Genomic DNA, 15,011 nt, shown 5'->3' on the forward strand with positions numbered 1-15,011 from the left:
CAAAAAATTATAATTTCCGTCGAGGCCTATATAGTAGGCCTAAATAATACAAACAAAACTGTATAATATTATTATATAAAACCAACCTTTTATGACCCAGCCCCGTCCGCCATCTTTAGAACTGATAAACTCTTTAAAACTTTGTTATCTCAGGCCCTACAACAATGTAACTCAACCTCTCCCAGGTCTCAACTGTCTCGTGTACAAAATAATTGCTGTGCTTGCGCGACAAATTAAGCTTAATCTAATGCTTTTTTTCTATCTTTTCAAACATCGTCTCATTGCTTCTTGCTGATACCCTGTATCGTTTTACTTTTTTGATCACGAATATTAATTAAGCTTGTTTTCCCTTTTTTTTTTTGGGGGGGGGGGGGCAGTGTTGTAAACATGATAGAATAATACCAACTCATAATTAGGGCCATTCCATGAAAAATGAGGAAAAAGTGACACGCTCAATTACGCGGAGCAGACGATGTCGACCTGCTGAAAAAAATCTAATCAGCGACAGAGACATTCTGTTTTTATTTTGTTTTTGTTAGAGGCAATACATACAAGTTTTAATTTCCTTTAATAAGAAAAAAAAAAAACCCACCCTCCCAACCCTATTTAGGATTTTTTTTTCCCCCAGCGCTTTACATGCGTCACTGAGGTTTCACTTTTCATGGAATGGCCGTCGTTATAGGCCAGTGCAAGCCATTCAATTTAAAGCGTTAAGAAAGCAGAATTTTTAATTGGCCCAACAGAGATAAGAATACGTGATATTAGTGCTGACATTTATTGCCATAAATGCCTTGTTTTTGTTGAATTTGAAGGGCTTGCGTTCTTCTAAATTAGTCTGCACTGCGCTACATTTGAAACTTCACTGAAAAAGTTTTATATTGAATTCCCTTGGGAAATGAGACCAGTCTGAGTCTGATAATTATCATGTTGCTGGGCTGTTTGACTGTGAATGTGTGTTTGAGTGAGTGTATACCAGTGTATATCGTGTTTTTGTGAGTGCGTGAGTGAATGTGTGAGTGTGTTTGTGTTTGTGTGTGCTTGTGTGTGCTTGTGTGTGTGTGTGTGTGTGTGTGTGTGTGTGTGTGTGTGTGTGTGTGTGTTTGTGTGTGCATACAATTGCGCCAGGACCTCCGAATTTACCGTCTGTCTCCGATACGACCGCGTCATAATAATACGGGTTGAGAGCCTTGAAAATTCCACAAAGGCAAATGAGCTCAAGAACGCCCTGTCTGGGACTGAAACCAAAGCCATCCGCTCCGTAGTCGAGCATGATACCAACTGAGCTAACAGCAGATGAGCGCCAACTCTGCCTTAGAAAATATCTACACATGTAGGCCTACTTGTCTTTTCTCTAAGGCGCTAAAAAACCCATGCAACAAACGAACTGAGTCATGAACCATTATGGCCATATTTCTGTCCCCGTGGTTTTATGCACCCCGCATAATTCAGCAAAATTTGATCATTTTTTGCACAATTTCAGATTATTTTTCTTTATCATTCTTTGTTAAAATTAACAGAATTGCATAATTTCACATTTTTGGGCTCAGTTTGCATAATTTCAGAATTTTACTTGCATAATACGACGGGGACAGATATTTTAAGCTACTGTCTAAGTACCTAATTCCCAGTTTTCTCAACAAGAACACAGATTCTAAAAATCAGTGTACAACAAATAATACGTAGAGTAGCCTACAAGGAAAATCTTCTAGTTCCAAATAATCAGGAAGCTTTCATTTCATACTCATGCTCCTTCACAAATTCTTTTTTCACTATTGAGCTGTGTCAATCCCTTCTACTTTATGATGCGCTGGTTTTAATTTAGTTTTAGTAAGAAATTTACGGCACTTGCCACACAATAAGGTCATAAAAGTGCCGAAGATTAGAGGTGTTACAAGAGAGTAACAAACACAAAAAAGAAGGAGGAGAGATCAGGATGATAGATGTTTGATAGGAAAGAAGCAGCAAACCACACCAGAGCATCCGCCAACCACCCACTAGCGCTGGTTTTGACTTCAACAGCAACGCCTATTCAAATCAGTAATACATATGTATTTTCAAAAATACAATACCAACTGTGTCAACACGAAAACAAAAATTTACACACAAAATAATACCAGGAAAGCCATTCTTTGTATGCATTAGCTTAACATTTTATTTTTCATACTGTTATTAACATGATGTCTGAAGTCAAGACTCATACAGTACAGATGAAAATAAAACCAATAAAAACAAAACAATACCCACCCACTCCTAAAAAAATAAAATAATAAAACAAATGAAACATACCACCTAGTCAACAACAAATGAAATGAACCATCTAAAGCTGAAACACACCAGTACAAATGTTCCTAAAATCAGCCGAGAGCAAATCATCAACGCACTATAACAAAAACCTAAAACAATATCCATCAACTTTAGAAAAAATTTTAAGACATTTTAAAATTTTCTTTCTTTTTCAGACTAAGACCATCAAAATTTCTTTCTTAAAACTAGGAAATTTGTGGGCACGTACAGCATTTTCGTTATATACCGTACTGACATAAACTTTAGAATAAGAAAATGCCATGGTGGGTTGGACTTTTATCGAAGTCTGACTTCTAGGCCGTTATCATAGTGTGTTGATGAAATGTACAACCATAAAATAACAAACGCTTCCTCTCTCTCTTTTCATCAATCATGCTCACATCAAAGTATTCGCACACAAATATGCACATATATACACACACACACCTTTACACACTGTACACACTTAACACGCTTTCTGTGTAAGTCTGATGACGCAAACTCCATTTTCACTACTTGGAAGCAAAAAAAATATGATGACAGATCAGGGCAGTGTGTTTTCACTGGATTCTGAACTACAGTAAGTCTCATATCTTGAGGTAACTGGGACTGATAAAATTAAAAGGAGGGCAAAAATAGCACTCAGAGGAGGATGTGTTGATGGGTGGGTGGGGGTTCTTAAAGGTGTAGATGAAAATAATTAAACGAGAGAGGTGGGTAGGATGTTAATTTTGTCAAGTGATGGGGACGAGATTTAGTGAATCTGATGCACAAAGACAGAGTGAGGATACACTAACCATGTCCTTGAACGTTATGCAAACAGGATAGTTATTTTTTTAAAAAAAGGTTATAAAAACAGAAATTGAACACAGCCTCTCATATTCTTTCCAGCTTTTTTTTCAGGCACACTATCTCGCAAACCGTCTGTCTATACACTTTGCTAGCAGATAAATGTTTTTAGATTCTCATTGCTTTTGCATAGACATTGAACTGGTCACAAATCTAATCGATCAGGAATTGAAGGGAAAATGATATTGAAGTAGAAATAAATAGTATGAAAAAACCCCCCCAAAAAAACGATTTAAAAAAAAGGAAAGACTAGAGAATGAAATGTGCTCCAAACATAAAATCTTTCCAGTCTAATATACTCTTTTAGTGAAATGGTGAAATAAAGAACATTCTCACTTGTTGGATCAGCTACAGGGAAATTAAAACAAAATGAAAATACCAAGAAGTGGATAGAAATACTACCAATCCTTTCGCACAACAGAACATAGTCATTGTTTCTACTTGACTGAACTATTTCAGGTACAACAATCCACAATCACACACATGTGTCGGGTACTCATCATCATCCATATAGTCACACATGTGTCGGGTACTCATCATCATCCATATAGTCACACATGTGTCATGTAATATGTCGGGTACTCATCATCCATACAGTCATACATGTGTCATGTACTCACAATCCATACAGTCATACATGTGTCGGGTACTCATCATCATCCATATAGTCACACATGTGTCATGTAATGTGTCGTGTACTCATCATCCATACAGTCATACATGTGTCATGTACTCACAATCCATACAGTCATACATGTGTCGGGTACTCATCATCATCCATACAGTCGCACATGTGTCATGTAATGTGTCGTGTACTCATCATCCATACAGTCACACATGTGTCGTGTACTCATCATCCATACAGCCACACATGTGTCGTGTACTCATCCACAATCACATACCGCACATCGTGTACTCATCATCCATACAGTCACACATGTATCGTGCACTCATCACCCACAGTCTACAGAAGCTGCTTTGGCACATCCACGCCTTTACACAAATGCCATTTGAAATGATAATGATAACAAAATGTATTTCATGGAGTTTACATTCATTGTGACAAATATCGTAGTGCATGTGGAGATTTCAGTCAATCTTACTTCTTTCTATGCCCCCCCCCCCTCCTTTCCTCCCCCCCCCCCCAACCAAACAACCAATCTGCCTGTACACCAGGCTAATAAATGCCAACCTACCAGGTTCCGAGTCTGTGCTGAGGTTTAAATTAAATATGTCCACGTTACCAACAACGTATTTACATCAGCAAGATTATTTGGTCGCTATTAAGGACAAGCCGGCTAACCCAGATTCCGGGGGTTTCCAGAATTCTTGACCTACACCAAAGTTGGGCATTTCCCTACCTATATATAGGAGAAGTTTGGTTTCACTGGTGTGTACATTTGTTTGGTTATAGAGAAAACTCTCCTTGTCTTTTAAAGAGACTGAATAAGAATTTTAAATAAAAACTTTCACTTCGAATTTCTCAAAACAGCATTTATCGGGATAGCCCCCTTGTGCTTAAAAGCGACCATTTATGACCACAATTTGCCTACAATTTGTGCACTATAGGATGAACATGGGTGATTTGATAGATGGTGCTGTACAACATGGTAATGTAATAAATGGGCACTTGGGCAAATTAATGCATTAACTTAACTACCTGAACACGGCTCTATATGTACAGATAACAACATCTTTCCTTACATTCTCAGGAGGAAGATTGGACACTTTGTACAGCAAAAAATATAGAAAACGTACATCAAACTAGTACACATCTTAGCAGTAGGCATTGAAAAATTCAGGAGTCACATTCAAAATTACTTAAAGAAAAAAATTCACATTCACTTCATAAAAAAAAAACAACTCCCCCCCCCAAACAAACCAACAACAAAAACTACATTTTGCAACAACCCGCCCATTTACCTTTCCCCGAGCAAAAAAAAATTCATCTCACGAATGAAACAAACGCAATATTATTTTTAAAAAGATCCACATTCAAGATAGCACTTGAAATTAATATATTGCACAAATGAGCATGTTAAGTTACGAATCCTACAGTGCTACTTCTAAAAATGTATACCTGAAAAAGAAGAAATGAGTGTTTCCTTTTTATTCTACCTCTTGGATATCTGTCTATCCTTTTAAATTTATCACTGCAATCTTTTCTTTTAAAGCTTGACAGCTATATTTCCAACATATAGTTTCCTTTTGACGCTGGAACGCGACTTGAAATCTAACATACTCAGTTTTTCTCAAAAACCTGTCAGCAAGTAGCTAACGTAAAACAGCAGTGATATAATATATGTAACTCAACGGAAATAAAAACTTCATCACCCGTTGAAAGTTTTTGTTATTCTTTGAAAGCTGCAGTTGCTGCTGGCTGAGCATACTGTTCTGATCACCAGTCTAATTAGCCTCAGGTGAACACAAGGTGGGGGTTCTGCTGCAAGAAAAAGTGACACCCCAGGTGTAGAGTAAACTCATAAGGTAAAAAAAACCCCACTATAACAACACCTACAAGAAATAAATGGTTTCACATTTGAGAAAACACACACATCTACCCTGAGTATCACTGATTCATACGCCGAATGAGAACCCACGGAGAACACACTAAGCTAAGGATGAAAATGTACACTCTATAGGCAAAAAACACACTTAACATTCTGATGGTGTTCTGAACTGGCCTGTAATCTCTCTCTCTCTCTCTCTCACACACACACTCCCTCTCCCTTTCTCTCTTGGCAACTGTTTGACATAATGTGCTCACTGGTCTTTTTAAAAAAAACAACTCTTGTTCTCAACACATCAAAATTATGAAGTGTGAGCATTAAAAAATATTTGGTTCGAAATGAATAGTTCAAAATGCATATTATGTACCAAAAGAAAAGGAACACTGTGACGATGTTTCTGATAAACTAAGGCGCTATATTCTGGTTTTCTTTCTTTTGCTGAATTATAAATTTAAAAAACCCATTGAGGTAACATGTTCTATCAATGACCACTAACAGTTTAAATAGGCTGCATCCTTAACTTAAAGGCTTTCTGTCAGTTTTACGAACAACTTAATTAATCCTTCATGATTCTTTGAGACCTGCAGACTCTTCAAAGCAGGTGGTTGGCGGGTGCTCTGGTGCGGTCAGCTTCTTCTTTCCTATCAAACATCTATCGTCCTTATCTCCCCTTCTTCTTTTTTATGTTTGTTACTCTCTTGTAACAGCTCTAATCTTCTGGCGCTCATATGACCTTATGCAGTTGCGAGCGCCGTAAAACCTCTACTAAAACAAACAAAGACTCTCCCACCATTCACCCCCAGTCAATCTGCTGCTTCATTTTATGCAGTTCAAATTCAAACAATAAACAAATAAACTTCCAGAAAAGTGAATAACTCAGCATCCATCTCATTCAGCAACTTAAAAAACTCATAGAAAAACATCATAAACACCAGTCTTTGCTAAAAAAAAACCAAAAAAAAGAAAAAAAAGAGGGATGGGGGGGGGGGGGGGAGGAGGGGGCAGCTACAAAAATGAAAAAAATTTTGACAAAAGACACATGCCACACTGAACCCGATATGAGTATTACCCGTAATGAAAAAAAAAGTACATCAAGGACTGAATACACAGGACCAGAGGACCAGAGGTATTAATGAACTGAGAACAAAAGTCAGTGCTACGTGCTACTGCACAAGAACCTTTCAACCCTTAATTGTTTGTCATGGCAGATCAGGCATCTCTTTCTGAACACACGACTGCTGAGGACACCGGTAGTAAGCTTCATGCCATTTTCTCTCATTTATGAGAGTCATGAGTGATTATGTATACACATACAACAAACGCCACGTCAGACTGATTCATCATAGCATTGCATACCAGTGCTACTGAAATAAACGAACAATTTCTTCAACAGTCAATAAAGTTTCTTTTCTTAAATAAGTGAACAAGTAAATAAAAAAGCAACCAGACTTCTAAAAATATAGAGGGCTTCGTAACGGAGAGAATGATTCTCCTTAGGGCCAATAAAACGAGTCTTCAGAGCAGTAAACAAAACTAGACAGTAACCTTACGAAACAGAAAAGAAAATCTAGTCAGAGGATATTCAAATTGTATCCCTTTGACTCACTGGGAATAATTACTTTTCAAAAAAGCTAAGGGTACACTGCAGAACTTCACTTGTCAACCTATTGGATGAACTGAAAGTTACAGTCAGATCAAAACGGTTGATCAATCAACACTGAGTGTGGATGGTAAGAATAATTTGTAAAATAACTTTGCATAATATAATATATTAGGTAAAGGAGTTAAAAAGTACCTGCATGAAATAACTGTTTGAACATCAATTTTGGCTGAGCGTATACATATATGTAAATGTGTTTTTTGGATATAAAGGAAGCCAAAAACAGTGGGAAATGGAGCGATACAATTCCTTTTACTACATAAAGATGTACCCTGACAAACTTATTGATAACATTTGGCTTGCTGTAAAGTAACTCTTCTGTTAAGAAATGGACAGGTAATTTCTCCAAAAAAAAAGTTTGACAAGAAACATTTGTATTGATTTAGCAACTGTCAGGTTAGAAAACTTTTACTTGTTCATCAAAAAAACATTTCTAACATATTTCTAACATATAATGCTAAAACATTTCAGCTGATTGACTCTTTCTGATCATTTAATAAATCCACAGAGTTTGTCATGATCATCAATACTTTCACTGCAAGAATTTCTTTCTGTTCTAAATACCAATTTGAACATTTTATCATTGGCGCAGGTTTCAAACCGCAGCACATTTGGACTCCTTTATCCAACCCTGTGAAGAGGTTTGTGACATGCACTGGTTATTACCCACACTCACACACACACACACACACATATATACACACACATTACCCTTCAAACTATCTTCATTTCTCAAACACTCCTCATACAAACATAATAAACTCTCTCTCTCTCTCTCTCTCTCTCTGTGTGTCACACTCCCATAAACTTACACATAAAACATAGTCAGTAATATTTTCTACTTTCTTTGGAGTTATTCAAATATCACATTGCACTGCACGGAGGAGGCGCGCCGTCGTGAGAACACATCCCACCACGCCGCCGCCTCCGCGAGGACAGAAGAGGTAGGAGACATCAGGCTGCCACAATGCTGTCAGACCAGTACCTGCACAATTACACGATTTGTCCTACTTGCCCTCTTCATTGTCAAAATAACTTATTTACTTTTACTTTTTTCCTTCCTCTGGTATCCTTAGAATGTCGAGGGGAGGTGCAAGTTTCGGTCCGGCGCTAGGTGTGTAGCGTCAAAATAAAAATTCCCCCAAATCAGTTCATACAATCCAACGACTGCATCCAACTTTTATTCCTCTCAAATTTAAATCTATCAACTTCTGATGCAGTTACTGTAATCTGTAAAAACTGGGTAGCAAAATAGCCCCCCACCCCCTCTCAAAATCTCATATTAGCACCAACTTTCCCAAGAATTTACAAAGTTTAAGATATTCCAAAGTTACCTTTTCTTACAGCACTACTAAACATAGCCGTGTAATAAAAGCAACCAAACATTTGCATATATATTTGTGAATATGACCCATTTGTCATTTTCTGTACATATGCAATCACATTTGTTGTGAAGTCTCATTTGGTACGCCTTGATGGAAACAGGTATGTAACTGCAAGCTATCATTCAACTCCTAAATTCTATCAACTTATCAAAAACAGACCACCCACAGCATCACTCCGTTTGACTAGATATGTTACGATGATTTCAGAAGGAAAATGAAGAGAGAGTTTTTATGGCTCCCTCTTCTTCATGAGAATGCATTAAAATATTTTAAAAACTATCTGAAAAAGTTACAAAAACAAAATTTCATATATATGCATTCCTATATAAAGAAGGAAAACAAATGATTTATGACTTACACTGACAATAGTGGTATAAATAAAAAGAAGTGAACTAGAACCGTCCCTTATTTATTTTTACATCGTCCCTAAACCCAAACAAACCCCAGTAGTGTGCAGGAACTGGGTCAACAGTGTTGCGACGTCCAGGTTTTGATTGAGAAGTTGAACACTCCTGTAAAATCATTAATAAAAAGCAAACATAAAATTTACACTTACGAGTTTAAACATAAAATGCATGAATACATCGATCCAACATCAAGTGCAGGACTACGCAGAAATATGTACACTGTCATACATATATATATATATATATATATTCTAATACATATATAACTATATATATATACATGTATATAAACATATATATATATAATTACATATATATATATTAACGCACACACATACTCACGTTAATGTTCATAATGTTCAGGTTAATTCTCAGTTCCCTTCCCTTTCTGCTCTGACTCTTACAACCAAACGATTCGTTCTAACACTTTAACAGAGTATTCAGGGACGTAAAGAAAAAACAAAACAAAAATCGGTGATCTTTTGCTCACAGTGAGATAGCCCACATCATTTGAACAGTATAATCGATTGTCAACAGCATGTTACCACCAATATCAAAACAAATTTGAGGACAGGGAGTAGAAGATAAAACAAAAACATAGAAAGGCCTCTCTCTCTCTCTCTTCTTAATAAGCCCGTGTCTGCGGAGAAGCTTTTTCAAGCATCTTGCCATTTTATATTGTAGGACTCGACAAATGAACTCAAGCCACGCAAAACCACACGCTGATATGCGACATCTTTTTCAAGAGACAAAAGACAGGTTTCAATCAACTTTGTTCGAGCACTTCGGAGTCATTATTACAACAAACAGAACCGCTGGACACATTCTGCACAGAAGTCCCTGACAAACAAACAGGTTTGTATAAAAATAAAAGAATAACAATTTCACAGTGAACTTCCCTCTGTCACCAATATATATATAAACTATTATAATAATTTGTGTGTAAGAATTAGAGAGACTAAGGCCTTTAGTCAGCAGTTCTGTGTGTGCATAATTATTTGTATGTATAAAAAACACCAACAAATTAAGGCCTCGATACAGCAGTTAGCTCGTTATGTCTGTGAACAATGTCTCCAACTTCAGCAGTCTTTGAGTCCTGAACTTATTCGGTCCATTTGAAGAGAATCACAACGGCCATCCACGTTTGCTCTCACTGGATCCCTCGGAGGCTGACAGCTCCCAGTTTGAGGATGTGCTTTTGCTCCGTGGCTTTGACCGAGCCCACAGCACCCAGAGCCTCTGTCTTATATACCGGGGCTTTTATCAGGTTCATCTTCTAGATCTCCGCAGATACTGGTCAAGCTTTGAACGTTGGTGGGGGTGAGTGAGGACCACTTGCCTGCTGCTGGCTTCTACTGTGCCTGGATGAGCGGGGGGAAAAAATTGAGTTAGATTTTTTAGCACTACATGTAATAGAAACATTAGTTACTTTCTTTAACTTACTTTATATTGAATGAGCCCACACAAAGACTCTTCATGGAAGAAAGAAAGATATTCCAACATTGGTAAACCAAATTCTGTAGGAAGTTAGTATATCATTCTTTTAGCTCAAACCTCTAAAATAATTACAAAACCAGTATACATTGACCAATTTATATTTTTTTGGGACCAATTTTTAGTAAACTCTACACTGTCAGATGTTATAACTTGATTACTTGAGTTTAAAGAAATTACAACCCCACCCCCTATTCAATACATAAAAAGCATGTTTTGTGTGACGTCACAGCTCCCCAAATGTAGCCTGACTCAGCATGAAGACCCCCCAGACACACATGCGTAGTTACAGATGAAGTAAGTATTGACAGGAAGGTTGATAAGTTTTTTATTCCTTCTTCTCGATCGCATCACACTTGAAGTCTGGTATCTGTCATAACTTGGGCCGTCCTGCTCAGTTCATCTGTCGGCCTGTATAGCTTCTCTTGTAGTGTCAGTGGGATTGGCCACGTTTCCTGTCTCCGGGCCCTGTGTGTATTGCAGTGCTGAAGGATGTGTCCAGCAGTTTGGTGATTGTGCTAGTTTAAATCATCTGTACATATGGTTGATAAGTTTCATTTTATCAATACTGGAAAGGTACGTGTAAGGGCAAATGCTAGTGCGCCACAGACTTTACAAAACACTTACCACAGCTGCTCAAGCCATTGGTCACACGTTACTGCAGTCTTGGTCTGAGCTGGCGTAGTCCTCCTCCTCCTCCTCCTCCCGCCTTGCCCTCCTCCGACTCCTCCTACTCGATGACATCACAGAAGAGCCGCTGTGGCTCCAGCTCTCGCCGCGCCCGCTGCCCCGTCGATGGGAGGACGGCGGCTGGAGCTGTAGCGTCGCGGAGGAGGTGGGAGGAGGAGGAGGGTGGGCCTGAGTTCTGCTGGACGATGAAGAGGACGTCCCCTCTCGACTGCGACTGGACGGTGGGTAGTCCGACGACGTTGTCTGAGCCTCCCTCTCGCACTTCCTCCTCCGCCGACCGGCATCGGAGTCAGAGCTGCTTGTGTTCTCGAACCCATCCCTGTTCTTCCGTCTCTTGCTTTTGTATGTGTGTTCTTGGTTCACAGAACCTACCAGGATTTTTTAAAAGTAAAACCATTAGAATCTAGAAGTTAAAATCAATTAAGAGTTAATATATATTACCATATTAAAAAATAAAATAATACAGTTACTTGACCAGAAAGAAACAATCGACCATCCTTAGCTTTCTCTGTTTGCAAGTTGTTCCTGCCTTTAAAAAATGACCCCCCCAAAAAGTGTACAATCGTAAAAAAATATGAATATATATATATATATATATATATATATATATATATAAACCAAAAGAAAAAGAAAAAACAAACTTTGTAACCTTACAAAACAAAAGCAAGCAGATAAAAACACTACGCGCCAAAAGGTGGACAGTCAAACAACTGTAGGGCCTACTCTGATTAGAGAATAGACGACAACAACAACAGTAGGCCTACCTGGAATTGGGGTATGGACTTCGACCTTGACAGTGGCGGTGGCCTTGACCCGAGTCACGTGGGCAGGCAGTGGGGGCGGAGGGGTGTCGGGAGGACTCAAACTCTGCGCAGATGAAAGGAAAGATAGAATTAAATACACATGAAACCTGGGCAGGATAAGATAAGATATGATAAGATCAGATAAGATAATTTATTAGTCTCAGTAGGAAAAATGTGCTTCAGAATGGTAACTACATATGCACATTCTCTCTCTCTCTCTCTCTCTCGTCTCTCTCTCTCTCTCACACACACACACATACAGGTATGAATAGTCATTGGATGGAAAAAAGCAATGAGAAAAATGAGAATATAATAATCCTTGTAAGTGTGTTTTCAACTCTTTAACTGTGACTTTCCAAGAGTAAGACTATAATATTCATCATAGTCAGACAAAATGCAAGAATTGGAAGGAACAACAACCCTGCTGACCACAGTTTTCTCAATTCACAGAAAATCTCGTTGATGATGAGTGGCGGAATATGTCATCAGCTTACAAACGATTCTGACATTTCAAATCAACAAAGGTTTAAAAAACTGCGATATTTGAATGTTTACGTTGCTGATCAGGTGAGTTGTATAAACCGTCAGAATTATAGAGACCAAATTTCTGAAGGAACACCCCCCCCCCCCCCCCCAACCCCCACCCCCCTGTAGAACAACAATACAAAACATCTGAAAGAAAACCCATTTTACTTTTCCGATCCAGCAGCCATCTGGGTTCTAACCACAATATGCAGGCAGTATTGAAAATACAGACGTAAATAATTTTTGGCGGCCTTTCAGATACGTTTGTATGACTGTATGCAATACTGCCCGCGAATAGCATGTCTATAACAAATGTCAGTATGTGTGCGAGGGTGTCTGGGTAAGCCTTGAGGGATTGTCTTTACTCAAGGATGTACTAGAGAGAGAGAGAGAGAGAGAAAGAGAGAGAAAGAGAGAGAGAGACAGACAGACAGACAGAGTGAGACTAGTGAGAGAGAGAGAGAGAAAGAGGATTACTAGAGGAGCAGTGCGCTTCATATGTTCTTTGTATTATTGTACAGCGCATTGAGCACTTCTTTGTGGAAATGCGCTATATAAATTCAATTTATTATTTTTTTTTTTTTTTTTCTTCAACAACAGAATACAGAAAGCAAGGGGGGAACACCCCCCCCCCCCCCCCCCCACCCAGCCCAGTGGTGAGACACTTACGGTCCTACTGCTACTTGTGCTGTTGTTGTGATTATATACAGTTGAGGTAGTTGCTATGACGCCATTGTTGCTGTTGCTGTTGTTGCCACCGCCGCCGCTGCTGCTGGTCCTGTGGTGAGGATGCTGATGCTGCTGCTGGTGGTGCATATCCTGGCAGGTGCCGGGGAGGGTGGTGGTCTCCACGACGACCTCAGGCTGCACGATGATCTCGTGCGAGGAATACTGTGTGGGTTCCTCCGAGATGGTGGACAGAGAGATGTCTGAGTTGACCCGCGGGTACACCCGTCGACCCCCAGACCGGTGCGAGCGCCCGCTGCCCCCGTGGTGGTGGTGGTGGTGGTGGGAGTAGCGATCGAGCTTGGGCGACGGCTCGGGTGTGGGTGTGGCCAGACAGTCGCCGTTATCCTTCGGGATGACCTGGTGGTGGTAGAAAAGAGGATTGTGTTGATTACAGAAAAAACCAAATCACCAATGAACTCTTCATCAAAGAAACCAGCATATACTTTTAGAAATAAACGTCCTTTATAACCGAAGAACAAATAATATAGACGAAATCAAAGAAACTATGTTGTAACTACATTAACAAATTCAACTCCAGTAATATATTCAACGTTTACCAGTATGACATTTTCTCATGATCTAACCAGAAACATTATCATTGACTCCACTAAGCACTACAGATACCTCCATATGCCCCAACAAATAACAACAATAACATATTAACAACAAGAACAACAACAGCAGCAGAAGCAGCAGCAACAACAACAACACCCGGTGGAGGCATCTCTTCGGGGAGGACTCAGGGAGGTTGGACTGCCTCACCCGCTACCCAAGAGAGGCGGTGGCCCTGGCGACGAGCACTCTCTTCTTAGGCTCCAAAAATTTCGAACGGATAGGCTACCACACACAACAGAAATGAGTGGCTGAACTCACCTCTCCCTTGGGCCCCAGAATGCTGAGGAGAACAGGCAGCAACATGAGACCATTGAAGAGTCCGATGACCACCAGAGCTGCCAGCACATTGAAGAAATATCTGCAAACAGACAACAGACATAAGTTCGTTACTTTATATTTTTATGAAGAAATACCTGCAGACAAAGGGACAAAAGTTTGTTACTTCATAGTTTTGTGAAGGAATACCTGCAAACAGACATAAGTTTGTTACTTCATAGTTTTGTGAAGGAATAGGCCTACCTGCAAACAGACATAAGTTTGTTACTTCTTAGTTTTGTGAAGAAAAAACGAAGGAGGACAGACAAGGACGACAAGTGTTTGATAGAAAAAAAAATAGCGAACCACACCACACAAGAGCCCCCGCCAACCACCCAACACAACACAACGACACACAGCGTTCCAGAAGGAGTGTGTAGAATAGCTCCTCCATTTTACTTCCCCCTCCTCCATTCTCTCTCTCTCTCTCTCTCTCTCTCTCTCTCTCTCACACACACACACACACACACACACACACACACACACACATACACACACACCTCATCCATTTGAATTGCCTGGACAGATTAGTATCATTGTTAGGGGAAAAAAGACAATACGATTGTCCTTTGAAGTGAAGCAATCTTTGCTTTGGTAACCGCACATACATAATATATTTTAGATATTTTTGTCATATCTGAACACATCTCTGAAAGCATATTTCTCCGCTCTGTTTGAAGAAATTTGGGTTACAATGGCAAACATACATTCCTGAAAACATATCTAAACATACATATATATATATA

The 15,011-nt window shown here is 39.2% G+C and overlaps 1 protein-coding gene across 1 annotated transcript in view; it reads right to left on the minus strand.

The window, feature by feature from the left end:
* Positions 1–9,427: 9,427 nt before the first annotated feature.
* Positions 9,428–15,011, minus strand: part of LOC101854509 (protein patched homolog 1) — a gene marked incomplete in the record, with an annotated part of 33,215 nt that continues 27,631 nt past the window's right edge. The window contains 5 exon segments of the mRNA XM_013084429.2: positions 9,428–10,455; positions 11,216–11,646; positions 12,043–12,145; positions 13,276–13,692; positions 14,209–14,308. Coding sequence (XP_012939883.1) covers positions 11,237–11,646; positions 12,043–12,145; positions 13,276–13,692; positions 14,209–14,308 — 1,030 coding nt within the window.

This window comes from Aplysia californica, unplaced genomic scaffold (assembly GCF_000002075.1).
Source record: "Aplysia californica isolate F4 #8 unplaced genomic scaffold, AplCal3.0 scaffold00292, whole genome shotgun sequence".
NCBI lineage: Eukaryota > Metazoa > Mollusca > Gastropoda > Aplysiida > Aplysiidae > Aplysia > Aplysia californica.